Source organism: Macaca fascicularis, chromosome 7, assembly GCF_037993035.2.
Source record: "Macaca fascicularis isolate 582-1 chromosome 7, T2T-MFA8v1.1".
In the NCBI taxonomy this organism is placed as follows: domain Eukaryota; kingdom Metazoa; phylum Chordata; class Mammalia; order Primates; family Cercopithecidae; genus Macaca; species Macaca fascicularis.
Genome location: NC_088381.1, coordinates 158777742 through 158805240, shown reverse-complemented (window position 1 = coordinate 158805240; position 27499 = coordinate 158777742). Strand labels below are relative to the sequence as shown.

General features: G+C 51.5%; 1 protein-coding gene across 18 annotated transcripts in view; it reads left to right on the top strand.

Annotated features, from left to right (window-relative positions):
- The first annotated feature begins 235 nt into the window (after positions 1-235).
- Positions 236-27499, top strand: part of TTC7B (tetratricopeptide repeat domain 7B) — a 274722-nt gene continuing 247458 nt past the window's right edge. For 17 of the 18 annotated variants that reach the window (XR_012416059.1, XR_012416058.1, XR_012416057.1 and 14 more), the window contains exons 1-2: positions 236-491; positions 25786-25940. Coding sequence is in view for 10 of the 18 variants with exons in the window: in XM_073998062.1 (XP_073854163.1) it covers positions 371-491; positions 25786-25940 (276 nt within the window). In the remaining 8 variants the exon portion in view is untranslated. Of the gene's footprint in view, positions 492-25785; positions 25941-27499 lie in introns of those variants that run through there. The other variant, XM_065549224.1, reaches the window with a different exon arrangement.

The following is a 27499-nucleotide window of genomic DNA, read 5'->3' as shown; positions in this document are numbered from 1 at the left end:
ACTTCCCCTCGGTCTCCACCCCGACACAGACACCCCCAGTCCCTCCCCCTGGCCTCCCGGCGCCCCCCGCCCTTCCTCCCGCCGGCCCCTGTCTCCTGCCTCAGGCCCCACCCCGGCCCCTGCCCCGGCCCCGGCCCGTGCTGCGGCTCCGGCCCTGGCCGGCAGGGGCCGCTCCTCGCGGCGCCCGGGGCCCCGCCGCGCCCGCCGCCGCCGCCCGCCTCCCCGCCCCTTCCCCAGCCGGCGCTCCCGTTACGCCGCGGAGCCGGGAGCCGGAGCCCGAGCCCGCGGCGGCAGCGGGAGGCGGCGAGGGGGCGCCGCGGCGGCGGCGGCGGGGCCTGCGGGGCGGGCGGCCGGGCCCGGCCAGGCCGCGATGGCGACCAAGAAGGCAGGCTCGCGGCTGGAGACGGAGATCGAGCGCTGCCGCTCCGAGTGCCAGTGGGAGCGGATCCCCGAGCTCGTCAAGCAGCTGTCGGCCAAGCTTATCGCCAACGGTACGCGCCGGGCGCGCCGGCCTGGGCTGCGGGGGGCGCCGCGGCCTCCGCGGGAACGGGCCCCCGAGGCGCGGCCGGGCGCGGGGCGAGGGCAGGGGCGCGGCCGGGCCGCGAAGGAGCTGCGGCCCAGGGGATGTGCGCGGGGCCGGGGCCTGGGGGAGCCCGGGTGCCCCGGAGTCACGCGGTGTGGGGGTCCGGGGGGCGCCAGGGGCCGTACCGGCGTCCGGGGTTCAAGCGTGCAGGGCGGGCTTCTGCGGAGTCTGGGGTGTGGGGGGGTCTCAGCGAGTCCGCTGCTCCACCGGGACCCCAGGAGGTCAGGGGCCGGCCTGGGGCTTCTAGGAAGTTGGAGATGATGGGGGTGAGGGGGTCCCTCAGGACAAGGGTGAAGTCCACAGTGTGTGTATGGTGTGCTCAGGCAACCAGGATGTGTTTATGGGGTCTTGAGAATGGGGTGTTGTACATAGACCCCTGGGGAATCTGGTTTGTAAACATATGGTGTTTAAGGGGTTCTGGGTGGAAGCGCAGACTCGGGGTGTGTGGGGTGGTGGTAGAAAGCAGACTGGGCTGTGTGTCCTGGCGTTTGGAAAAGTAGCATCAAGGCTGCCGACCTAGAGAGGTCAGGGTTGGGAATAGAGGAGAAATAGAGTCAGGGGGACCTGGAGGGAGAATATTGTGGAGCGAGATGAGAATGTGGTTGAAGAATGTCGGGGGATGGAGTTGGGTGGGTGAGGGGTTGGTGCCTGGGCCAGAAGGGGGTCTGAGGCAGCCTTTGAGTAGGAGCCTGGTGCCTGGAGTTGGTCCATGACCCCTTTCACTGAATTGGTTCTTGTACCCAATCAAATCAAAATTGCATCCAGAATCCCATTCCAGTGCACAGCTCCACGTGGCCTTATTTGTTTTGGAAGCGAGTATCTTTAATATTTGCTTGTCTTTTAGTACCCGCCTAAAGCGCAGCCACCAGCGCACGGTGGCCAGAGGGCAGAGGGTTTGTCTCATTTCATCCTGGGCTTCCCCAGGCCGAGTGGCACATGTTGGCTGAACAAATGAATGAAAGAGTGAATGAATGGATGGTGGCGCTGCTCTAAGAAAGGACATCTGCACTATTTTCAACCTTCTCACTTCAGACTACCCAGAAAGGAGAGGGATGTCACGTGTCCTCCTGGACGGTGGTTTGTGTCCTATGGTATTAGTGTCTGGAAATTAGAACTCGGTTTTGCACACTCAGTGATGGGTGTGTGCTGTGGGCAGGTATCTTCTGGGTGAACGCAGGTGCCATGGTGGTGTCAGGGGCAGGGAGATAGCACAGACCCTCTCTGGGCTCCGCTGGGTGGAAAATGTGGACTCTTCTCAGTTATGTCAGCCTTTGAGGAGATGGTATTCAGTGCCCTGGGCCCCACAGGCAGCTTGCCCTTACCCTCCGTGTCAGGCACACCTGCTTCTCCACTTACCTGCAGCATTTTCTCTTTTCCTCTCAGAGTTGCACAGTCCTGGGTCTACTTTGTGGCTTCCCAGCTGTGTAGGCATAATGACACCTTCTGTGCAGGTTGACGTTAGGATTAAATGGGTTTATTTGTGAGCCTCCTGGTCTTTTTTCTTCTGAATCCACTTGGTTCCTGCTGTCTTTGCTTATTCATTCACCCAATATTTGCGTGCCCACCTGTGCCAGTCACAGAACAGTGGTGAACAGCACTGACCAAGCCGCTGCCCTCATGCCCTCACCCTGCTCTCAGGAAGCAGGTAATAAGCAAATACGGAAATAAATAAACAGCACAGCTTCAGATGGTGAGAAGTGATTGAAACAAAATAGATGAGTTAATGTGATTGAGAATGACAGGCAGATGAAGGGGGACTCAAGCAATGGTGGTCCCTGGAATGAGAGGGTAGATGGGTTTTTGGTGGTGTGGGCCCTTCCTATTCACCTTCATGGCCCCCGAAAGGCTTAGCTGTCCTCCCAGGGGCTGCTCCCGATGGCCTAAGATGCAGTCATGAGTGGGGCTTGGGGAGTGGGGTTTGCGGGGGCACTGTGGTCCATGGGTCTGTGTGCAAGTTCAGTTTGGGAAACTCATGGCAGATAGATTTTTGTCCTAGAGACTCACATGGTGAGTGGTAGCCATTGATGGCAAAAAGTTACCCAGACTTGAAAAGATCAGAGAGAATGAGTGCTCAGGAAAATAAAACGATAAAGCCAAGAAAAAGATGAAACCAAACCAGAGTGGTTGTGGCTCTCCTTTGGTGTTCAGAGGAGTGTGTGCAGGAGGGGCCTTCCCTTCCTTTGACTGGGGAGGCCTTCCCACTCTCGGGCTGGTAGAGGGACTTCTTCCTGGCTTTTGGGGCACCGACTCCCCCATAGATTCTCAGGTGCATGAGCACAAGTTCTGGGCAGATTTTGCAGAATCCTGAAGTTAAAGCATCTACTGCTTAGAATAAGGAAAGCAAGGGAATGTCATGTTTGTCATACTAATACAGTTACCTTGAAAACAACCCACAGGCAAAAAAAAAAAAAAAAAAAAAAGTACAGTGTTGGGAGCCAGCCAGACGGGGGCCTGATTCTTGTGACCTTGGCCACTTCTTGACTTTGTGACATTGGCCAAATCACTTAACCACTCAGAGCCTCAGTTTTCTCATTTTGAATGGGATTTAAGTGACTTAGCTTGCAGGCGTTGTTATGAGGGTTAAGCTAGTATCTCTTAGGGCCAGCCACTCATTCCTTCCTTCCTTCCACAAAGATTGAGTACCTGCTCTGTGCTAGCCACCGTTTTAGGCACTGGAAATACACCAGTAAACAAAACAGACAAAAATGGCAAAAATCTCAGCCTTTACGAAACTCACATCCCAGTAGGGAAGGGGCAGGGAGACAGATAATCAATATAATCCTTAGGTAAAGTTTACAGGGTGTCAGATGGTGGTCAGTGCTATCAAAGAGAAAAAGGGGAAGGGGAATAAGTGCTTTGGAGTGGGCTGGGAGTGGAGGATGCAGGAACTACTAGTTTAAATAGGGTGGCCCTGGAAGGCCTCCCCAAGAAGGCAGCATCCGAGATTAGACCTAAGGAGGTAGAAAAGCGTGTTCTAGGGAGGGAACTTCAAGGGCAGAGAGTGGCGGGGCCTGGTAGGCCGAGGGTAAGGCTTGGACTTTCCTGTGAGTGAGACGGGGCCATGGGAAAGTTCTAAGCAGAGGAATCCCTCTTTCCCAAAGCTCTCACTTGTAGTGGGCTTCGCTACCCAGCAGCGTTAGCTCCTTACGGGAAGGAAGCATGGCAGCCCCGCCCCGTTAAGGACTCTGAATAGTGGATGCTTTCAGAGCGTGCTGCCCCAGCCTGACTCCTTTGAGATGAATTGGTTTAGACGATTTGCCAAGAGGTGGATAAGGAAGAAAAGGACAAATGCCAAGTTGAAAACTGAACTCAGAAGACTGTCTTCTTCCTCGTACCCTACTGTAGTCACCATTTTCATTGCACCATCTCAAAAAACCCAAATGTGGTGGTAGCTAGGTGTGCACCAGGCCCGGGTGAGTCCCAGCGAGAGAATGGTCACCTAAGTAAAGGGTGGGGCTGGGAGGCAGGAAGCCTAGGCCCTCGTAGGCTGAAGTGTGGCCTGGGGATGAGGCGCAGGGGCACCACTGGGAACCTGTGAGAAATGCGGATTCTTGGGCTGGCTTCAGATGTGTGGTGTTAGAATCCACATGTCAGCAAAGTGTCCAGGGGCTTGGGGACTCAGGGAAGCCTGAGGTGCCCTGGCTTGGAGCTGAGGCAGCAGCCTGAGCACTCAGGGATAAAGACAGGACTGCACACCAGCTTCATGTGGCTTCACAGGTCGGTCCTGGTCCCTGGGAGGACAGGCCCAACTGTCCTCTCTCTCCAGAATGTTACCCTCCAGCCTCCCAATGATGAGGTCACCACTGTGTGTGAAAGTGCAGTGACCTGCACCTAGGCTAAAATTTGGACCTTACCTGTGGCGGCTAGGTGACCTCCAGCCAGTTTCTTAGCCTCTCGGAGCCTGCCTTTCCTCCCTGCTCAGCCAGCTCCTAGTGCCCACTCTCTCAGGGCGCCTGTGAGGATTCAGTGGGTGGTACCTGTCAGCCAGGGCACAGGGTCATAATGGGGTTGGTTCCCTGCAGCTGACCCCGTGTGACCCTGGGCAAGGTAGGCCAGGTCCCAGCTGTCAGCCTGGCAGGGAAAAAAGAGAGTGGGGGACCAAGAAGTGACACACTTGAGCTAGTGCCCAGTCAAGACTCCCGCCTATTGCGGTGACACAAACAGGTACATTGGAGGTCTGTGACTGTCCTGACGGACGGCCACTCCCTTTTCTGAGGCAGTGTGGCTTCCCTCCTTCCCCAGCCTGTTAATCTTCTTAGGCAAACTCAGTGACTGAATTCACTTAGAAAGATTAGGCCCCAAATGGTAGCTTCTCCCTTAGGAGATCATTGCCTGTCGGATCCTGTAAGGTTTTGAGACATTTTAATTACCTCTTGGTGACGGGTAGGTCGGGAAATGGTGCCTGAAACAAAGTATTTCCGGGGCATAGTTTGGTAAGCAAATGTATTCAGACCATGAAGAGGGTGTGGAGATCTGTGTTGTTTTAAGTGCGGGCATCTACAGTGATGTGGCTTCCCCTTGGTGGAGGGTGCAGGGTACTGGGCTCCTAGACGCCGCCTGGGCTCATGCACACCCTCCTGTGAAGGAGAGGCGTCAGGGTGGACTGTAGTCCTCCCTGGCTGGCCTGAGGGTCTTCTCTGGAAACAGGACTGAGGTTTAACTGAGAGTCTCTGCTGTGGGGTGAGGCGGCCCTGTTGTTTAGAGGTGGCTTCTTTGGACGTGCCTGGGGCACCGCAGACTCCTGGGAGCCCACCTGCTCCCAGAAGGTGGGGAAGGACACCAGTGAGACCTCCAGTGACCCTCTATTTTGGCCTTTCCGGGCCGTCTTCCTGCTTTCAAACAGTCTGCCCTGTTGTTCTCAGAAGACTACACCTTTGTGGCAGGCCATATGTCCTGATTTTTGGATTCAGAAGACTCATTTATTTGACAATGGCCGATTGATGGCACTGAGCTAGGCATTGGGGCTCGTGGCCATGGCAGTCAGGGCAGAAGGACCTGGATTTCTTGTGGCTGCGCACAGTGGGGCTGGGGCTGCGCAGCTCATCCCCGGCCTCATCCATCTGCTTGGTCTGGCCAGCACTTCCAGCATGTCCTCATGTCGCCTGCTGCACTGCCTTCGTTCCCCTGACTTCCCTCGGCTGCTCTGGCCTCCTGGACCCTCCCACACACCTTGCTTATTGTCTCTGCACCTTTGCTCACACTATTTGACTCTGGAATCCTCTCTGCAGATCAAAAGCCTACCCATCTGTCAGGGTCTGCTTCAAGTTCCTCCCAGCTGTCCTTTCATCACTGAAAAGGCTGTTTGCCTCACAGGAGACAACCGTACAATGTTAGAACCAGAGAAGACCTTACAGATTATGCTGTGTAGCAGTTTTCAAACTGTGCTGTCAAGGAACCCCTCTGGGAACATCTTTAGGGCTCTGGTGAGCAGGCCTCACTCGCTGGAGCAGTTATACTTTTCCTTAAGGTTTCCTTTGAAGGAAGGGCTAATATACCTTTTTTATTTTATTATTATTATTTTTTAGACGGAGTCTCGCTCTGTCGCCCAGGCTGGAGTTCAGTGGTGAATGTCGGCTCACTGCAAGCTCTGCCTCCCGGGTTCACACCATTCTCCTGCCTCAGCCTCCCAAGTAGCTGGGACTATAGGTGCCTGCCACCATGCCTGACTAACTTTATATATATATATATGTATTTTAGTAGAGATGGGGTTTCACCGTGTTAGCCAGGATGGTCTCGATCTCCTGACCTCATGATCCGCCCGCCTCGGCCTCCCAAAGTGCTGGGATTACAGGCGTGAGCCACCGCGCCCAGCCAAATACATTTTAAAACAAAAAACTTTGAAACCCATTGATGTAGTCCAACTTCTTATAGATGACAAAACAGTTCCGGAGAGGGAGATGTCTTCCTTACAGCCACCAACCAGCAAGGGGCAGATGCAAGCAGAGTGGGTAAGAGCCCTGGCTTGGAGTTGGGTTGCTTGATTTCAAAGCGTGGCTCACCTGCTTCCTAAGGGAGGTAACCTTCAAATTGCAAAGCCCCCTTTGTAGAGTGGTGACACACATCCGAAACCCTTTTTCGGAAGCTCTTGGGGCCAGATGTATTTCAGAATGCAGAATTTTTTTGGAACATGTTATGTATACTGGACATTATGTGACATTCCCAATGGGGTCTGGGGCAGCATTTTGTAATAAAACGGGTCAGTATTTCTGCATCAAAGCATATAAGCAGTCACTGCAAAAGGGAGAAATAGACTATAAATAGCCTCACATGGGTTCAGCTGAGGTTTCTGCCATCCCATAAATGATTAATAACAAAAAAACAACTTTTGGTTTTTAGAGAGCCCTGGATTTCGGAAACTGTAGGTAAGGTATTATGAACCTGTCATAATAGTGCCAAACTTATAGGGAGGTTTTAAGGATCAAATGAAGAAAAAACCAAAATACCTAAAAGTACTTCTTAGTGCCTGCATAGAGTAAGCCTTCCCTAGTTACCAGCTGTTGTCTGTTGCTGGTGGTGGTGGGTGTTACCCACTCCCATCTCCCAGCTCAGGGCTGTTTCCCTCTCCGACTCCACCGATTTTGGCATATGCCTTGTCTTCTCACCAAATGCTCAGCTTCTAGAGGGCGAAGGGCCATAGTTCTACCTTTCTGGCCCCATGACATGGAGTTGGGCTCACAGCACATGCTGTGTTGAATTGGCTCGGCTTTCATGAGCAGCTGGAACAGGCGTAAGGAAGGAAGTCAGGCCAAGGGTTTTCCAAATGGAAGTGAGGGCCAAGTTACGTGAATACCACCTGATGACTCGGTCCCTGAGAAATGGCGTCCTGCAAGGACAGGTGTTTGCCCTTGGGGTTGGTGGGGTCTTGTGAGCCAGGGCTAGCCAGAGGCTCCCTGGTTGTTAATCCAGCATTGTCCCCCAGCCTAGACTCCCACCCATTCTCCTCCTTGATTGGGCCCAGTTTTGTTCAGCTGTCAGCAGTGGTGCCGTGTGCTTCGCTGTAGGGGCCCTGGCCCCGGTAGATACACTCCCTTGCCTGTGATTGGTTTGAAGTGATAGCATGTGAATTAGTTCTGACCAATGAGACATCAGGGACCATTTGCTCAGTGGAGGGGCTTCTGGGAAAGATTTCCTTGTGCTTAAGGGTGACTTCCATGCTTAAAAGGGAAGAAGTAGTCTCTCTTTTTCCCCTGGAAATCATTCATATCTTTGAGGTCTGGAGCTGTGGCCATCTTATGGCCATGAGGGCACCTGACCCAGGAGTAAGGCAGACCCAAGGAGAGCGGAAGTGCAGAGAGACAAGAAGAATCTCGCTCGATTATGTCACCAGACTGCTGATAGCAACTGGCCCTGGAGCAGCCCTTCTCTGGACTTCCTGTTATGTGAGAGAATAAATTCCTTCTTGTGGAAGTCACACTGAGTCAGGTGTTTGGTCATTACTGGCTGCTGAAGGCATTCTAACTGGTACACCTCTTACTTACCCAGAGCACCCCTGCACCCCAGCTGCCCGGCCGGCTGTGCCCTGGGCACGCAGGAATGGCCTTTGGTCCTTATTCACACTGGCCACATGTGGGTGGATTCCTGCCCCTCTGAGTGACCTCATGCTTGGTAGATGGTGGAGGGTTGCAGGCCTTTGACATGCGTGAAAGCCAGTGTCTCCCATCTGAGAAGCCCAGGAAGAGGGATGAGGTTTTCTGAGATCTCAAAAGCATTCCCATCAGCCACCAAGACAAGGATGAGCGGATGTCTGACCCAGAGATAGGTCAAATGGGTGCCATAAAATACAAAAGATGGCCACAGCTACAGGAAAGCTAATGGAGTGGCTGCAGCCCTTCCCTCCATGGGATTTGTTTGTCCCTGCTCATCAAGTGTGGCTAGTGGTGGCAGTGCCAGAACCATGCAGAGCAGATCTGGTCTGGTCCTTTTAGAGGCCACCAGGCCTGGAGTCAGAATCTTCCACATTGGCCTTCCAAGCCACCTTGTACACATCACTTGATCATCTGAAGCTGTAGCTATCCTGACTTAATGAGTGTTAAAACAGTGCTAGCAGGGAAGAAGAATGAGCTTCATTTCTTGGGTCTCTTTCTCTCTCTCTCTGTATATATTTTTTGTAGAGACGGGTTTCCCTATGTTGCCCAGTCTGGTCTTAAACTCCTGGGCTCAAGCGATCGTCTTCCCTCGGCCTCCCAAAGTGCTGGGATTACAGGCTTGAGCCACTGTGCCCAGTCTCTTGGGTCTCTCTTGTGTGCCAGATTCTGGGCATGAACTTTTACATAGATCTCAGTTAATCATCACAACAAGAGAATGAGGTCAGGGGTAATTCTCATTCAGGGACTGAGTAGACTGAGGCTAGAGCTGTTAATTGAGCTGGATTCTAGCCCACTTCCAACTAGTTTCACTGTTCTTCTATTACACTAATGTTTTTCTAAACTGGTTGGATCAAAGAATCACTTAGACAGCTTGTTAGAATCCAGACTGCAAAGCCCCATTCCCGCAGATACTGATGTAGTAGGTCTGGGCTGGAGCTGGGGTTCTGCATTCTTAAGCTCCCAGTGCTGCAGGTATGCAACATGCTTTGAGTAATACTAAACTAAGTGTAGTTTATAAATTACCAGACATCTTGGCTGAGGGTGGTGATTCTCTTGGCTCAAGGTAGAAGCTGGAAATCTACATTTTTAAACAGCCTCAGGTAGTTTGAGTAGGCAAGTGTGGGAGCCTTTGCTCTGAACCACAATGGTTAGCATTTAATGAGCACCTACTATGTGTGGACACAGCACCAGGTATCAGAGGGCCATCAGAAGAAACAGAGTGAGCAGGTCACCAGGCAGGGAAAGCTTACAGTTCAGGATTGTTGCTCAACCTCTGGACAGCAGGGTCCCCTGGGGGCTAGTTAGCAACTTGGATTGGCAGGCTGGTCCCAAGTTTCTACTTCAGGAGGTCTTAGTGGTTTGGGGACTCAGAGAACAGGATCCCAGTGCCCCAGGTGATTATGGTGCCCGGGGTTCTGGGACCAGACTTTAGACATGGTTGTCCATGTGGGAGATAGAATGTGACCCTGCAGCCTGAGGACAGCAATGACAGCATTGCTTACAAGGCACAGAGGGTGCAGCTGGGAGCCTGGAGAGGTCAGACTCAGTGGCAGTGGGTAAGCAGGGCCTGGCAGGGCACCAGGAGGAGGATCTTGGGCAGGATGGTGGCGTGAGGGTGACCAACTCGTCCTGGTTGGCCTGAGACTTTTCTGGTTTTAGCATCCAAAGTCCTGAGCCCCAGAAACTCCCTCAGTCCTGGGCAAGTGGAAAAGTAGTTCACCCTTTCACGTAGATAGAGGTGTTTTAGCAAAGGGGAAAGGAACCCTGGGCAGGAGAAAGCAGTGGGCTTTGCCCTGTTATACCTGGGTTCAGATCCCGGTTCTGACGCTTCCTGCTTGTCTGGCCTTAAGTGAGTGAGTGACTCAACTTCTCCGAGCCTCACTCTTTTTCTTTTATTTTTGAGACAGGTTCTCACTCTGTCTCTCAGACTGGAGTGCAGTGGTGTGATCACGGCTCAGTATCGCCTCAACCTCCCAGGCTCAAGCAATCTTCCCACCCCAGCCTCCCAAGTAGCTAGGACTACAGGCATGTACCACTATGCCCAGCTAATTTTTGTATTTTTTGTAGAGATGAGGTTTCACCATGTCACCCAGGCTGGTCTTGAACTCCTGGGCTCAAGTGATCTGCCTGCTTTGACCTCCCAAAGTGCTGGGATTACAGGTGTGAGTCACTGTGGCCGGCTTAAGCCTCACCTTTATCTGCAAGGTTGTTTTGTGGAGTAAATGAGACAGTGCAGTTTCCCGCACCAGCGTTATTTGAAAGCAGCCTGATAGAGTCAGGAGTCTTGTGTGTGGAAGTAGGATAGAAAGGTTCAGATGCTCGGTTTCTTTGCAAAGGGTGCAGGGGGCAGGTGGGCCGATAACACCTGCAGTGATAGTGGATGTAACAAGCCCTGCAGCGGGGAGGTGAGGTTCTGGTTGTACTGATTGTGACTCCGGCCCAAAACTGAAGCAGCGTGGTGTTGGCTGGGTCACAGAACGAGGCAGTGCAGAACTCTGGCTTCAGCCCACGGCTGCCAGACTCCACAGTCCTCCTCCTCTAACTGTACATTCAGTGCTTTGGCGAGCCCCGTACAGAATGTGGGGGTGCTGTGTGTGTAGTGGGGATGCAGAGAGGAACGTGACCACTAGACTCTCAGCCCTGGGAGGGCAGGGCTTTGTGCTGGTTTTGTTCATTGCTGTATCCCAACCACCAGTAACGGTGTCTGGCATACAGTTGGTGCTCAATTAATTAATCAATGAAACTGAATTGTTGACTTTTTGTTGTGTTCGTGTCAAGTACTTCCAGGAACAGAGAAGAAACTCTTAGTTTTTTCTTCCACATCTGATCAGATCTTTGCATGTCAGCTGCTTATCCCGCAAGGGAGGAACTGGAGAAAGGGCAGGCCCTTCCAGAGGCAAAGGCCACAGCCCCACCTTCCCCGGGGGGACCAAGGAGGCCAAGTGCCCCTGGGCATCCAGCTGTGCCTGCTGCAGGACTCACAGGAGTGGCTCTGATGAGCTGAGGCAGGGCACGGACCCCCTGCAGGGTGGCTTATTCCCCATATCTCCTTGATGAAGGTCTCACTAGTGGTCTCTGTTCGGCTTCAGGCTTTATCTCTATACAAGCCGTTGGGAACTGGTTACTGCAACCTCACTTAACCCCCAAATAATGCCTGAGGGAAAAGCAAAGCTAGCTCTCGAGTCCCTCCTTACCCCTGTTCCAACTTTGCAGACAGAGGTGAGGCTTAGGCCGGGCACGGTGGCTCACGCCTGCAATCCCAGCAGTTTGGGAGGCCAAGGTGGGTGGATCACCTGAGGTCAGGATTTCGAGACCAGCCTGGCCAACATGGTGAAACCCCGTCTCTACTGAAAATACAAAAAAATTAGCCGGCTGTCGTAGTACACGCCTGTAATCCCAGCTGCGCGGGAGGCTGAGGCAGGAGAATTGCCTGAACCTGGGAGGTGGAGGTTGCAGTCAGCTGAGATTGCGCCACTGCACTCCAGCCTGGTGACAGAACAAGACTTTGTCTCCAAAAACAACAAAAAAAGAGAAAATTATTAAATGAACAACTTGGCCTCTGCCTTTGATTAGTTTACTGAGATTCACTACTCATCAAACTCTTACTGAACACCTACTGTGTGCCAGCCACTGGCCTGAGGCCCTGAACTGATGTCTAAGATGCACCTGCAGCTCTTAGCAGACACGGGCCCGTGCTCAGGTCTGGGAGTGGCTGTGGGCATCCACCTGAGACCTGGCCCCACACCGAAGACTGTTGGTGTCTCCAGGGTGACTGTGCGGCCCTGCACACCTGGGGCTCTGGGTGAGTCCTGGCTTGCTGGCGGGACTGACAGAATGCCCATGACCTTCCTTTCCTGTGGCTTTTGTGGACCTGCAGGGTGGACACTTGCTGAGCAGCCTTCCCCAGGGAGGGGTTCAGGTCCCCTCCACTGTCCCTCTGTGGGCTCAGCCCTTTTTGCTGTGAGGCCTGGTTCCCTTGAGGAACTGCCCCCCTGGCCCTTGCAGGCCGGAAGCCTAACAGGAAGCAGTGCTTTCTCTGAAGTGAGCCAGCTGCAGCGTGTCCAGCCGACCAGGTGCCGAGTCTTGGGACCCGCAGTAAATGCTGCCTACCCGTCCCTGGCCCACCAGGCCAAGGGAGGTGACTCACCACTGAGTCTCGGGCCCTGAGGCCTGGGGAGGTGGGCTCTGAGACCCTTCGCAGCTGGCTCGCAGCCTGTGACACCCCTTCCTGGCCTCTACTCCAACGCACTCCCAACCGTGCTGAGCCTCCTTTCCACCTGGAATTGCACTTGGGGAGCTCCTGCCATGCTTGGAGAAGTCCCTCAGGCCCGGCCCAGATCTCACTTGCTCTGGACACTCCTCTCAGCGTCCCGGGGGCCTCTCCACACCACCAGGCCAGGACTCAGTGCCACCTGTCCGCCCACAGACCTGCAGCCCACAGACCTGCAGCCCACAGACCTGCAGCCCACAGACCTGCAGTCTTTTGACTCTCTGCGAGTGTGTTGAACTCGCCTGTGTGGAGCTGGCTTCCTGAGAGGCCATTTCCAAGCCCTCTGGGCCGGCCTGATAACATCCCCCTGCCTGGTAGAGTCACTTCCTGCCCTGCCGGGCTCCGGGGACAGGCCAAACCAGCTCTACGCTAATGACTTTCAGGTTACCTTTTCTTGTATCAGGCTTCTCTAGGAACTGTGTGTGTGTGTGTGTGTGTGACCAGCGTACTCATCTCTTCTGCCAGTGTAGCGGAAGGATTGTCTTCTCTTCCCACACTTTACTCTCCCATCCTGTTCTTCTAGCCTCTGCGCTGTGTGTGTAGATGTGGGGGGAGGCTTGGCATGAAGCCTGGACTCTGACTACCAAGATTTTCCCAGAATATTGTTTCTGCCAACTTCTTTTGCGCCCCTTCATCTTTGCCTTTTGCCATCTTTGCTTTTCAGTCAAGAGTTCCGAATAGCCAGTGCCTCTGAACTGGGCCACAGTTTAAACCAAGAGAGTTATGGGAGTCGGGAGGAACCAGCAGGAGCCCTGTGGTGGGAATGGAAAGGCCTGGATTCCAGCCCACAGTCATGGCCAGACTGTGTCCCAGGCACCCCAGGGGAGCTGAGTCTCCCGAGGCCAGGCTGTTTGGTTGGGCTTCGTCTGTGAAAGGGAGATATGTTGATTGATTGGTTGGTTCCAGAAATATTTATGGAGCCCCTCGTGTGGCCCAAGCACTGGAGCTAGAACATAAGTATGAGGGGATAGATGGAGGTAGGGGCTAGGTGGTAAGTTACAAGGATTTTGGCCTTCACTTGGTGGGGAGGGGGGAACCACTGGAGAGTTCAGAGAGGCAGGGTGACCTGGTATGACTTATATAGGGTCAACTCATTCGTATTTTCTTTTTTTTTTTAAGTCGGAGTCTTGCTCTGGCACCCAGGCTGGAGTGCAGTGGTGTGATCTCAGCTCACTGCAACCTCCGCTTCCTGGTTTCAAGCAATTCTCCTGCCTCAGTCTCCCCAGTAGCTGGGATTACAGGTGTGTGCCACCACGTCCAGCTAATTTTTTTGTATTTTTTTTTTTTAGCAGAGATGGGGTTTCACCATGTTGGCCAGGCTGGTCTCGAACTCCCGACCTTAGGTGATCCATTCACCTCTGCCTCCCAAAGTGCTGTGATTACAGGCGTGAGCCACTGTGCCCGGCCTCATCTGTGTTTTCTAGGAGAGGTGTGTGCCCTTCTCTTCTAACCCCACTGCTAGACAGCATCCCTGCCCTGTTACACCTGGCTCTCTGCCTCCCCATGCCTGCACCTGCGCAGCTGCGTCCCTGGGGAGTACCCATCAACCCTGTTGACCACTTGCAAGTGGTGACCACAGACCTGGAGGAGCACCGCCACTCTTCAGTAGGTCGGATTCCCACGCTCCACAGTGTCTGTTCCACGCGTTCCTCTCTCCCTTCCTCTGAAAGCCACCCTCGTGCCTAACTCATGACCTTGCCTCATACTTTACTGAGGAAATAAAAGCAATTAGGAAACTCCCTTGTTTCATGCCACTAACTCTACCAGCTTTCACCTCTGTCACTGCTTGGGGCCCTCACTCCCTTCAGAGGCCAGTGGCTCCTTCACCTGTGCTCAGAATCCTTTCCGTTCTCACCTTCTCAGGACTGGGCTGCCACAGCCTTCACTTCTCTCCTGACCCTTCCCTTTGGCAGGCACAGGCACCGCACCCTAGACTTCCCTGCTAAAGGCTCCCTGGACCCCCATCGCTGTCTAAGGACTGGCCCAGCCCCCTGCAAACCCTTCCCTGGCAAACCCTCAGTTCAGTGAGTTAGGCTTGTACCCCGCAGTCCCCTGAGATGCCTCATGTTGAGGCTGCCCTCTGATGTGGCCTGTGTGCTGCCAGGTCTAATGGCTAGTCTGTGATCTTACACTTGATGTTCCAGCTGCTTGCTTGCTTTCTCTCTCTCTCTCTCTCTCTTTCTGTCTTTCTTTGATGGACTTTTCACTCTTGTTGTCCAGGCTGGAGTGCAATGGCACGATCTCGGCTCACTGCAACCTCCACCTCCAGGGTTCAAGTGATTCTCCTGCCTCAGCCTCTTGAGTAGCTGGGATTACAGGTGCGCGCCACCATGCCTGGCTAATTTTTTTTTTTTTTTAGTAGAGATGGCGTTTTAACAAGTTGGCCAGGCTGGTCTCGAACTCCTGACCTCAGGTGATCCACCCGCCTCGGCCTCCCAAAGTGCTGGGGTTACAGGTATGAGCCACCGTGCCCGGCGTTCCAGCAGCTTTCAATGCACTCGAATACCCCTCTTTCCAGAAACCCTTCCTAATCTTGGTTTCCCTCAGATCTGGGCATGACTGACTCCATCTCCTCATTGAAGCTGGACGCCCTGCCCTTGAGTCTTTCCCTGATCTGACCACTCAGTCCACAGTAGCCCCAGTCACCCTCTTTTAATTCGGTAGCAGACATGGTCGTGGTTTCTCTTCCCAGGTCCTTCCCGCTCAGTCTTTGATCTGGACTTAATTTCTCAACTTGGATATTGAATGCCGTCTCACATTTCACTTGGTGCAAACAGAGCTCTTGGTTTTATTCCTCCTCACCTCAGTAAATGGTAACATTTCACCACTCTCTGCTCCATTGTGCTATCTCAAATCGAGGATTTATCTTCAACCCCTCTCCTTTCCTCATCCTGTGTGCTTGTTTCCTGTGGCTGCTGTAACAAATTATCACTCATTTGCTGGCTGCGGACAATGCACATGTCTTCTCTCAGCGCTCTGGAGGTCACAGCCAGAAATGGGTTTCACTGGGCTAACTTCAGGTGTCAGTGGTTTTGCGTTCCTTCCGGGGGTTCTTGGGGAGGACCTGTATTGTGCCTTTTCCAGCTTCTAGAGGTCACCGACGCTGCATAGTGCCATCTTTTTTTTTTTTTTTTGATAGGGTCTTGCTCTGTCTTCCACGCTGGAGTGCAGTGGTGTGATCATGGCTCACTGCAGCCTCAACCTCCCAGGCTCAAGTGATCCTCCTGCCTCAGCCTCCCTAGTAGCTTGGACTACAAGGCGTGCACCACCAAGCCTAGCTAATTTTAAAAATTTTTATAGAGACAAGGTCTCACTATGTTGCCTAGCCTGGTCTCAAACTTCCGGGCACAAGCAATCCTCCTGCCTCAGCCTCCCAAAGTTCTGGGATTATAGGTATGAGCCGTTGTGCCCAGTCACCTTCCTGCTTCTTTAAAGCCAGAGGTTTAGTGTCCTCTAGTCTTTCTCCCTACTTCCGTCCTAACATCTCCTTGGACTCTGACCTTCTAACTTCCCTTTTCTAAGGACCCAGTGGGCCCACCCAAATAATCCAGGATAATTCTCCTATCTCAAGATCCTTAATTACATCTTAATTACAAAAGTCCCTTTTGCCATGCAAAACAACATATCCACAGGCTTTGAGATGAGGATGTGGACATCTCTGGGGGCCGTGATTCTGTCTACCACACCTCCAGTTTAATCCATTAGTAAGTCTTGTTTTCTTTCACCTTCAAATGATGTCCCCACTCAGTCTATTTCTCTCTTTCTGCGTGTTTCTCACCTGGTCCTGCCCACCTCTCACCTGACTACTACAGTCACCTCCTAACCATTTGTAGCCTTGCCTCCAGCCCCGCCCTGGGTCTGTTCTCCACAGGGCTGACAGAGGCATCTTTTAAAAACCTCAGTCAGAGCACTTCATCTCCCTGCTTAAAAACCTTCAGACTCTCAATTGCACTTCACATGAATGCCAGACCCCTTGCCACAGTCTGCGCTTACCTGCCCGTCTGCCTATCTCCACCCCAATGCCCTTCCTTCCCCCCAGCCACAGGGGCCTTCTTGCTGTTCCTGGAACACACCAGCTCTGTTCCCAGCTCAGGGCCTTTCCAGGAGCTTATCCATCTCCTGGAATGCTCTTCCCTCAGATCTGGGCATGACTGACTCCATCTCCTCATTGAAGCTGGACGCCCTGCCCTTGAGTCTTTCCCTGATCTGACCACTCAGTCCACAGTAGCACCAGTCACCCTCTTTTAATTCTCTGCACAGCTCTTACCACTGTCTGGCCCTTTTCTGGTTTCTCTCGTTGTCTTCTCTGTCTAGAGTGTAAGCTTCTTGAGGGTAGAGACCCACGAGGTCCTGTTCATAGCTGTAAGTCCTTGGTGCTGGCAGGTGCTGAATGAATGGGGGTGATGTGCAAAGTGCCACCAGGACCCTGATAGCCCAGGCTGAGGGAGCAAGGGAAGCTGCTCCAAGCTGACCTGAAATGTGTCTTAAAGGATGCCTGGGATTTTGGCAGGAGAAGGGAGGGAGGCATGACATGTCCAAGCACCCTTGGGTAAGTCAGATGGCCATGGCCTTGGAAAGATGCTGAGCACCTGGAGCATGGGTGCGTGGGGCTAGAGGCCCAGGGAGAGTGGGAGACGGGCTCTCAGTAGTGATCGCAGATGTAAAACTCCTTCCTTGGCTCTGAGATGATGGATTGAGCCAGGGAACCCCTCTGGGGCTGCCAGAGTAGCCACTCTAGACCAAGAGCACGCAGTAACGTGGGTCATCTTTGTTCTTTTTAAATTATCTGGTTCATGTTTTGTGTAGGTAATGAATGTACTTGGTAATGCAAATGGAATTACAGGGTACATGGTGAAAACAGCTTCCTACATCGTGTCCATGGCCTCTTGCTCCTTTCCATAGGAACAGCCACTCTTTTTTTTTTTTTTTTTTTTTTTTGAGACGGAGTCTCGCTCTGTCACCCAGGCTGGAGTGCAGTGGCCGGATCTCAGCTCACTGCAAGCTCCGCCTCCCGGGTTCACGCTATTCTCCTGCCTCAGCCTCCCGAGTAGCTGGGACTACAGGCGCCTGCCACCTCGCCCGGCTAAGTTTTTGTATTTTTAGTAGAGACGGGGTTTCACTGTGTTACCCAGGATGGTCTCGATCTCCTGACCTCGTGATCCGCCCGTCTCGGCCTCCCAAAGTGCTGGGATTACAGGCTTGAGCCACCGCGCCCGGCCAGGAACAGCCACTCTTAAGACTCCCCAGGGGGTCCTTTAGGAAGTATTCTGAATATCTGCACATTTATAAGAAAACATGGTATTGGTTTTTTTTTTCTTTTTTTTGAGATGGAGTCTCACTCTGTCGCCCAGACTGGAGTGCAGTGGTGCAATCTCGGCTCACTGCAACCTCTGCCTCCCAGATTCAACCAGTTCTCCTGCCTCAGCCTCCTGAGTAGCTGGGATTACAGGCGCCTGCCACCATACCAGCTAATTTTTGTATTTTTAGTAGAAACGGGGTTTTGCCTTGTTGGCCAGGCTGGTCTTGAACTCCTGACCTCAGGTGAGTGTTGGGATTACAGGTGTGAGCCACCTCGTCTGGCCTGTTGTTGTTTTTTACACACAATAGTGACCATATACCCTCTTTTGTATCTTGCTTTTTTCAACTCTCTTTGTGATTGTTAGCTATTGCTGCATAACAAACCATCCCAAAGCTTAGTGCCCTAAAACAATCACCTTGTATTATTTCTCGTGATTCTGGGCTTGCCAGGGCTCGCTCATGCATTGGTGGCCAGCTGTGGGTCAGCCCGGTGACTTTGCTGCTCTTGGCTGGGCTCTCTTATGCTTACGGAGCCTTGCCTAGACAGCTCAGCTCTACTCCATGAGGCCTTTTATTGTTCAGCAGTTTGGCCTGGGCTAGGAACGGGCTGGCTTAGGCATGTTCTCATGGTGGTCACAGAGAAACAAGAGGGAAGAAGTGAGTAAGCCCTTTTCCAAGCCTCTGCGTGCATTAACATTTCCACTGTTCCATCAGTCAGAGCAAGCCCTGGGGCCAAGCCCAGGGTCAGTGCAAGAGGCCACAAAGCATGGGATTCAGGAAGCATGAAGACATGGCCTTTCACGCAGCCAGGCCACTGCGGAGTGGTATGGAGATCTGCTGCATGTGTTCATGGATGCGCCGTCCTGCTGCATGGGGTGCACCATAACTCAGTGAACAGGTCTCCTGTCAAGGACCGTGTAGGTTGTTTCCTATCTTTTGCTATTACCAGTAGGGCTGTATGTAGTAAACATCCATATCTGTACGTCTTTGTGCTGAAGAGTACATATATCTATGGGATAGCTACCTAAAACTGGAATTTCTGGGTCAGCTGGTATGGGAGTATGTCAGTTGCTTCATGGAAATTGCTACATTGCCCCCTGGAGACACTTATGCTAATTTATACCTCTACCAGCATGACACAGCAGTGTCTGTTTTCCTGTTAGCATTCTGGAGGCAGGGGGATCACAAGTACTGCAAATGCTGGGTTACTCAGGATTACAGGAAGCCCAGTAAACGAGGGGCTGCAGTTCACTCAGGTCATTCTGAGACTTTTTTTTTTCTTTAGACTAATCTCACTCTGTCGCCCAGGCTGGAGTACAGTGGAGCGATCTCGGCTCACTGCAACCTCCGCCTCCCAGGTTCAAGTGATTCTCCTGCCTCAGCCTCCCGAGTAGCTGGGATTAACAGGTGTATGCCACCACGCCCAGATACTTTTTGTATTTTTTTTAGTAGAGATGGGGTTTCACCACATTGGCCAGGCTGGTCTCGAACTCCTGACTTCATGATCCACCCACCTTGGCCCCCCAAAGTGTTGGGATTACAAGCGTGAGCCACTGCGGTCAGGAGTTCGAGACCAGCTTGGTCAGGAGTTCGAGACATGCTTGGTGCGAGCTTTGTCTCCTCTCCCACCCCCATCCAATACACATCTTCATTACAGGCTGTATCGTGTTGAATGGTCTTGAGACACTGGGGCATCATGAGGGAAGGGACTGTGTCTCTTAATTCTGAGGAAAAACTTTTCTCCATTGAACATTTTCCTGCACCGTGCTCTCCCAGTTGCTGCTTTTGTTGTTGTTGACACGGAGTCTTGCTCTGTCGACTAGGCTGGAGTGCAGTGGCACAATCTCGGCTCACTGCAACCTCTGTGTCCCAGTTTTAAGTGATTCTCCTGCCTCAGCCTCCCAAGTAGCTGGAATTACAGGCGTGCACCCCCATGCCTGGCTAATTTTTGTATTTTTTATAGAGACAGGGTTTCTCCATATTGACCAGGCTGGTCTTGAACTCCTGACCTCAAGCAATCCGCCTGTCTTGGCCTCCCAAAGTGCTGGGATTACAGGCATGGGCCACCGCAGCCTGCCCCCAGCTGCTGCTGATGGAACTGAGCACTTTCCACATCTTGGCATCATGACTCTGGTGCATTCCCCCAGCATCAGGAGATCAGAGAAACACAAAGGCCCTGAATCCTGCATAGCACTTGGGTAGCAGTTTTTACACCTCTCTGCAACTATGAAACCCATTGTTTAAATCAAAATTTGGCAAGCCTGGGGTGTAAAACCAAAGCAGCAGGAGAAGTGCAGGGTCTGGGGATTCTGCAAAGGCCCTCATTGGGTTCCAGGAATTCTGTTTGGAGACCAGTAAACTTGAGGACTTGAAGTTGGTGGGGTGTTACCAGATAGGAGTTCTCAGCCTGAAGCTGGTTTCTTGTTTGGGAGATCTCGGTAAAGGTCAGAATCACAGTGACTTAGCAAGTAGAACAGGATTGTTTCACTCTCATATGATTAATTGACCGTAAGCAGTTGGGGGCTCGGTGGCAGCTCCTGGTGTTGGGGATCTAGTAAGCCTCCTTGTGTGGTGCTGCTCTGCTCTGCTTATCCTCAATAGGTAGCTTCTAGCTTGTGGTCTCAGATGGGCTGGCATTTTCCATCAGCACTGCCATGGTCCAGCCTGTGGGGGAGGGTGAACAGGGACTGGCCGGCAAGCCCATTCCCTCTAAAGGCCGAGCCCAGAAGCTGTGTGCAACACCTCTGCTCCCGTCCCATTGTCATCATGTAGTCATGTGGCAGCATGTCGCCACCAGGGAGCCTTGGAAGTGTAGTCTTTAGCTGGACAGCCACGTGCCCTGATAAAACGTGGGAATTTTAATACTAAAGGAAGAAAGGGAGAGTGAATATTCTGGGACAACAAGCAGACTCTGCCACAGGCAGTGACCGCCCTAACTGCAGGGAGGATGCAGATGCCTTCCCCATCATCTGATTAATTCACCATTTATTGAGCGTGGACTCTGTGTCAGATGTTGTGCACAACACACAGGTTCTTCCTTTAGGCCTCGTCCTTACAGTCTAGAAGGGGCAGACAGATTGATAAACACCCATGGTGCTCAGGGTTCCTGGGGCTGCTAGAGGTGGTTTGGGATGGGGCACCTGGAGGAGAGGTTGGCAGTGCTTGGAATATTAGTAGGTGTTTACTAAGTAGTGGTGAGTGGTGTCCGAGCATTCCAAAGGGGTGGCACATGTGACCCTGGGCCAGGACCTGTCTTTCATTGCTGAGGGCTTTGGATGTCTTGCTGTGGCGGGGGTGCTGAGTCGGCAGGCTGGGAGGGGAAGCATTGGCGTCTGGGCGTTCTGATCCCAGCTTGAGTCTCCAGCTTTCTACCCACATCCAATTCCCCTGCCATTTGGCTGTCTCTGCTTTCCTGGACTGTGTGCTGTGGCTTTGGCTGTGCTGTTCCTTCAGCCTGGTCTGCCCTTCCCTCTGCTCTTTGCCGGCCCAGGTCCTACTCATCCTTTAAGGCCCAGCTGGGAGGTGTGTTCACTCTGGGCCATAGAGTTTTCCCGCTGAGAACTCGGTAGCTGTAGCCCACAGTCTGTCAATGGAATTGGGGCTCTGAGAGGGTTAGTCACGTGCCCCCACAGCTAGAATAGGTAGCAGGGGTCCTGATCTCCCATTGTTTCTGCTCCCTGGCTTGGAGATTCTGCCCAGAGGAGCCATTTTCAGATGCAGGGTCCCTGTGGCAGGGAGGTGAGGAGAGGTGGGGTTGTGAGGAGGGGCGGGGAGAGAGGGTCCTCCATTCAGGCCAAAAGAGGCACTTTCTTGGAATTGCTTCCCAGAATTCATGAGGTTAAATCACTGGGCCAAAGTCACCGAGTGACAAACTCGGGTTTAAATCTAGGACTCTGAATCCCAAGTTCTATATAATTTTATTTTTTGGAATTTTAAAATATGCAAAAAAGAAGTTCCACATAGATGGACAATCTTACCACTCAGAAATAACCACTATTAATATCCTGGTATATATACTTCCAGTTTTTAAAGAAGAGTTACTTGTTTTTTTTTTTTTCTAAAAGTGATATAAAAGGATTTTGCTTAATGTAAATAATTTAAACCACAAAGATGAGAATTTAAAAATTATCCCAAATCCTATCATTCAGAAATTCCTATTGTTTACATTAAGTGATAATCATTTTAGACATCTTTGTAGGGACATAGACAGATATGAAGGTAGATATTTAGACGTACTTCTATAAACAGTGATCATATTGCTGTCCAGTATGATAGCTACTAGCTACATGTAGCTATTGACCACTTGAAATGTACAGGTTAGAGCTGATATGTGCTGTGAGTGTAAAATACACACAAGATTTGGAAAACTTAATATGAAAAAGGAATGTAAGATCTCATTAGTATTTTAAAAATATTGATTGCATGTTGACCTGATAGTATTTTTTTTTTTTTTTTTTTTGAGAAGGAGTCTCGCTCTGTCGCCTAGGCTGGGGTGCAGTGGCGTGATCTTGGCTCACTGCAAGCTCCGCCTCCCGGGTTCATGCCGTTCTCCTGCCTCAGGCTCCCGAGTAGCTGGGACTACAGGTGCCTACCACCACGCCTGGCTAATTTTTTGTACTTTTAGTAGGGACGGGGTTTCACCATGTAGGCCAGGATGGTCTCGATCTCCTGACCTCATGATCCACCTGCCTTGGCCTCCCAAAGTGCTGGGATTACAGGCATGAGCCACTGTGCCTGGCCGACCTGATAGTATTTTGGTTATATTTAGTTAAATAAAATCTGTGATTTAAATTAATTCCACCTTTTTTTTTTTTCTTGTGATGTTGCCCAGGCTGGTGTCAAACGATCTGCCTATCTAGGCCTCCTAAAGTGTTGAGAGCCACTGAGCCCTGTCTTCTTTTCCTTTTTTAATATGGCTATTACAATTTATAATTTATAAATTTACAATTTATAAATTAAGGCCAGGCTTAGTGGCTCATGCCTGTAATCCCAGCACTTTGGGAAGCCGAGATGGGCGGATCACCTGAGGTCCAGGAGTTTAAGACCAGCCTGGCCAACATGGCAAAACTCCATCTCTGCTAAAAATGCAAAATTAGCTGGGCATGATGGTGGGTGCCTGTAATCCCAGCTACTCTGAGACTGAGGCAGGAGAACTGCTTGGACTCAGGCGAAGTTTGCAGTGAGCCGAGATCGCGCCATTGCACTCCAGCCTGGGCAACAAGAACGAAACTGTCTCAAAACAAAACAAAACAACAAAAATTTTAAATTATCTATGTGGCTTGCATATATTTCTATTGAACAGCACTGGTCTATTATTATAGTATTAATAATTTTATTAATAAATATTAAAGGGAAAAAAGAAATGAAAATGAATTTAGAGGATTTTTTTTTTTTTTTTTTTTTGGAGACGGAGTCTCGCTCTGTCGCTAGGCTGCAGTGCAGTGGCACGATCTCGGCTCACTGCTACCTCCGCCTCCCAGGTTCATGCCATTCTCCTGCCTCAGCTTCCCGAGTAGCTGGGATTACAGGCGCCCACCACCAGGCCTGGCTAATTTTTGTATTTTTAGTAGAGACGGGGTTTCACCATGGTTGCCAGGATGGTCTCAATCTCTTGACCTCGTGATCTGCCCGCCTTGGCCTCCCAAAGTGCTGGGATTATAGGTGTGAGCCACCACACCCTGCCTAAAGGAATTTTGAGCTCTAAATAAATGGTTCTTCATTATTTCCTGAGAGTTCACTAAAATTTAAACAAATATTTGAAAAATAGTAAAAGATTAGATTTTTTTTTTTTTTAAAGCACATGGTACAGTGTTTTGAAAGATAAAGGCATGGCACTCTGAAGCTCCTCCCAATTTCTGATATATGATTGTTTTTGCAATGCATTGCTTTCTAACATTCATATTCTGTTCTGTGCCTCTAATTCTTGTGGGCATTTAGTATTCTGTAAGAAACACTCAGGCCTTTGCCTCCATGTCCTTCGTTCCTGAGTCCTGGGTTTCTTTATGAGCTGGGTTTCATTTCTAGAGAAGGGCTTGTGTGTCTGGGAGGAGGCTGCTTGTTGCCTTTGTGTCTGGCTGGTGTCTGGACCGGCCCCACGCACTGGGGTCGCACTTTGTACCCCAGTGCACTCTGTATGCACCACTTCATTGTCTTCTGGCGTTGGACGCTGCTGTGGCCTTGCCTGATTTCCTCTTTTTTTTGAGTCAGAGTCCCGCTCTGTCGCCCAGGCTAGAGTGCAGTGGTGCGATCTCGGCTCACTGCAAATTTCACTCCCGGGTTCAAGTGATTCTCTTGCCTCAGCCTCCCTAGTAGCTGGGATTATAGGTGCACACCGCCATGCCTGGCTAATTTTTTTGTATTTTTAGTAGATACAGGGTTTCACCACATTGGCCAGGCTGGTCTCAAACTCCTGACCTCAGGTGATCCCCCCGCCTCAGCCTCCCAAAGTGTTGGGATTACAGGCATAAGCCACCACACCTGGCCAGATTTGCTTTTTCTTCTTGGGCGTCTAATGAGTTCTTGAGTTCAGTAACTGAACTCAGCCCTGTTTTCGTGTTTCTTGACTCCGCCAGGACTCTAGGTCTCATCTCTAAAAGGTTATTTTAGGCTTCCCAGTACATAGACAGAGCACTGCTAAGACCTATAGATTCAGCAGTTTTGGGCCAATTGCTCAGAACATGTGGAAAAGGCCTTTGTTTTAGCTCTTGGCCTTTGGTGGACTTACCACCCGGAATCTTAGGGGGTCTTCAGTGATGGCTTTTTGAATTAATTTTAAATTGCATATGTAATAGGTAAATCTATTCTTTTTAGGACCAGGATGTTAAAGACAAAGCGAAAGTCCATTCTTGCCACCAACCCCAGTTGAGGTCCCCTCCCCAGCACCCCAGCTGTAACTACTATCATGGGCTTAAGATATGTCCTTCCAGACCTTTTAAAACTGATTTTATATTTTAATACAAGTATGTTCTGTCCCATCCCAGAAAAATAGACCATGCTTAGGCTGGTATATGAGTTGTTCTGGGTTTATTCAGAACAGTCTGGGGGTTGGTGTGGATTCCAAAGAGCTGCTCCTGGAGTGAACTTTTCATTCAAATTAAGCCAATACAGACATCAGCAAGTTATAACCATAAGTAGTATGCTGTCAGGAGTCAAAGCTTCATGCAAGCATTCCCAGGTATCTGTATAGTTATGACTTTTAGACAGAAGCAGATGAACACTCTGTTACTCTGCAAGAATACAGACTTGCGTTCAGGTCATTTTGACACAGACTCATTTTAAGATCCGGCTGTACAGACATTCCACCAGCTCCATAGAACGCAGCAAAGAGCTGGGGATTTCATCGCGCCTCTCCTGAAAATACATAACACTGGGGTTTGTGTGTGTTTTATAAAGATCATAGTGAATACCTCATAAGCCACCTTTGTTTTTTTCCTACTGAACTTGAGCTCTCTCCATGTAAATATGTATCTACTGGCAGCCAGGCACGGTGGTCATCCCGGTAATCCCAGCACTTTCGGAGGTTGAGGTGGGCGGATCACCTGAGGTTAGGAGTTTGAGACCAGCCTGGCTAACATGGTGAAACCCTGTTTCTACTAAAAATACAAAAAGTTAGCTGGGCGTGATGGCATGTGCCTGTAACCCCAGCTACTTGGGAGGCTGAGGCAGGAGAATCACCTGAACCTGGGAGATGGAGGTTGCGGTGAGCTGAGATTGCGCCACTGCACTCCAGCCTGAGCAACAAGAGCAAAACTCCGTCTCCAAAAAAAAAAAAAAAAAGTATCTACTGGCAAAGAAACGACTGAGTGCTTGAGTCAGCACCTATTTGAGTACATGCTACTGGAACATTCTTTAAATGAACTGAATTCACTATGAGGTGGTGTCCACTTAGACCCTGTGAAGGCTATGATGTTCCAGAAGGGCCTTGCTGGGGGCCTGGAGCCTCGGGGTGTGGTGGTTCTGGAGTCCTTTGAGTTGGAGGGGGTTCCTACATGCATTCCTTGCTCCCACTTTGTTCTCACTTTGTTTGGCTTCTCACTTTGTTTTTGTAGATGACATGGCAGAACTTCTCCTCGGGGAGTCGAAGCTGGAGCAGTACCTGAAGGAACACCCTCTGAGGCAGGGGGCCAGTCCCCGAGGCCCCAAGCCCCAGCTGACTGAGGTCCGCAAGCATCTGACCGCCGCCCTGGACCGAGGGAACCTTAAGGTACCATGGGCCTCTGGGCTGAGGCGACACTTCTTCACCTGCACACCGCCGTGGCTTATCTTCTTAGAAGCGGGCCAGCTCCCAGTTGGGTGGATGTGCCAGTCTCTAGGATGGTTGACCACTGCGGGGGCTTCTGGGCCAACAGGGTCTCTCTAATAAGAGTCTTCAATGACACGCCATGTGCACAATGCCACTTATCTCTCAGATGCTTGAACTAAAGCTATCCAATATAACCCAGAGCTTAACCTGACATGTTACCCAGTTCTAGAACAGAGAGAAGTTAATCAGAAGGGGTGCTCAGCGCACAGCTTCCTGCTCATCAGTGTCACAAGCCACTGTGGCCCAGAGCTGTGGGAGGTTCCATACTGGTGCCAGCAGGCCTGGCGTCACGGGTGGGAGGCGGCCAGGAACTTCCCCGCATCTCAGCAAAGACCCTCACCCTCTGGCACAGGGAATCTTAGGCGCTGCCCCCTATGTGTCCATTCTGTTTTCTGGTCTCATTGCACCCAGGTTTCCTTTCCCTCTCACGTGGCTTTCCTTCCTTTCTTCTGGGACTCCTCATTCAGTTCCTTTTGCTTTTCATGGGGGTCATCTCCTCTTCCCGCCCTGCCCTTCTGCCCCCTGGGTGGCTCACACTCCCCTGGCTCTAGACACTTCCCCTAGTTCAGATGGCTGTCTGTGGCCTGCTCCATCCTGCCCCTCTTCCCCAGGATGTATTTCCCACTGAGGACAGTCTTTGGTGAACTTCTGGAGCTCTGACTTCTGTTTCCTCTTAACTTTGATGACTTCTTTCTCATTTTTCTTCTCTTCCTGTCTTGGAATCCTGTGAGGCTCCGTGTTTGGTCTTTGTTCTTGTTTGCGTGTGCATGCTTTCCCATGGGAAGCCATGCTTTCTTTGCCTTTACCTTTCATATCTGTACTGCAAACTCAAGCCTGCTCCCGACTTGCTGTGTGACTCCAGGGAGGTTACTTGCCTCTCTGCAGCTCAGTTCCGTTAGGTTTGAATGGGGTGGGCTCTTAAAGGGGTGAGCTTGGACCTTCCCGGCTCCTGCATGTTCTAAGCCTGTGAGCTTTCAATTTGAGCTGTTCCTCCTCTTGGTCATCGGCCACCTCCTTGGCCCTGTTGCAGTGGAGGGCCTGGGCAACCTTTGAGTAAGTTAATATTGGTGTTGGTCAGTTGTGCAGCAACAGGCTTTTGGAAACCCTGATAGAGAGCTGCTTTCAAAATGGTCTCTGTGTATGTTGTCTGCACGGGACACAGCTCCAGGCTGCTAGGAGGTGGCTGGAGAGTGTCACCTCAACATAGGGACCCCGCCCCAGGCCCCCAGGGGGTGGCCGGAGAGGTCGCCTCAGCGTAGGGATCCCCGGTACTTAAGGACTCCCTGCTGCATTTGGGCTTCAAAAACCAGGTCTTCTCTTTCCCCATTCAGTTTCTCTGTAAGGACCATGCCACACTTTGGTGTGTGGCAGATCACTTGAGGCTAGGAGTTCAATACCAGCCTGGCCAACATGGCGAAACCCTGTCTCCATCTCATATGTTGTTTTTTTTTGAGACGGAG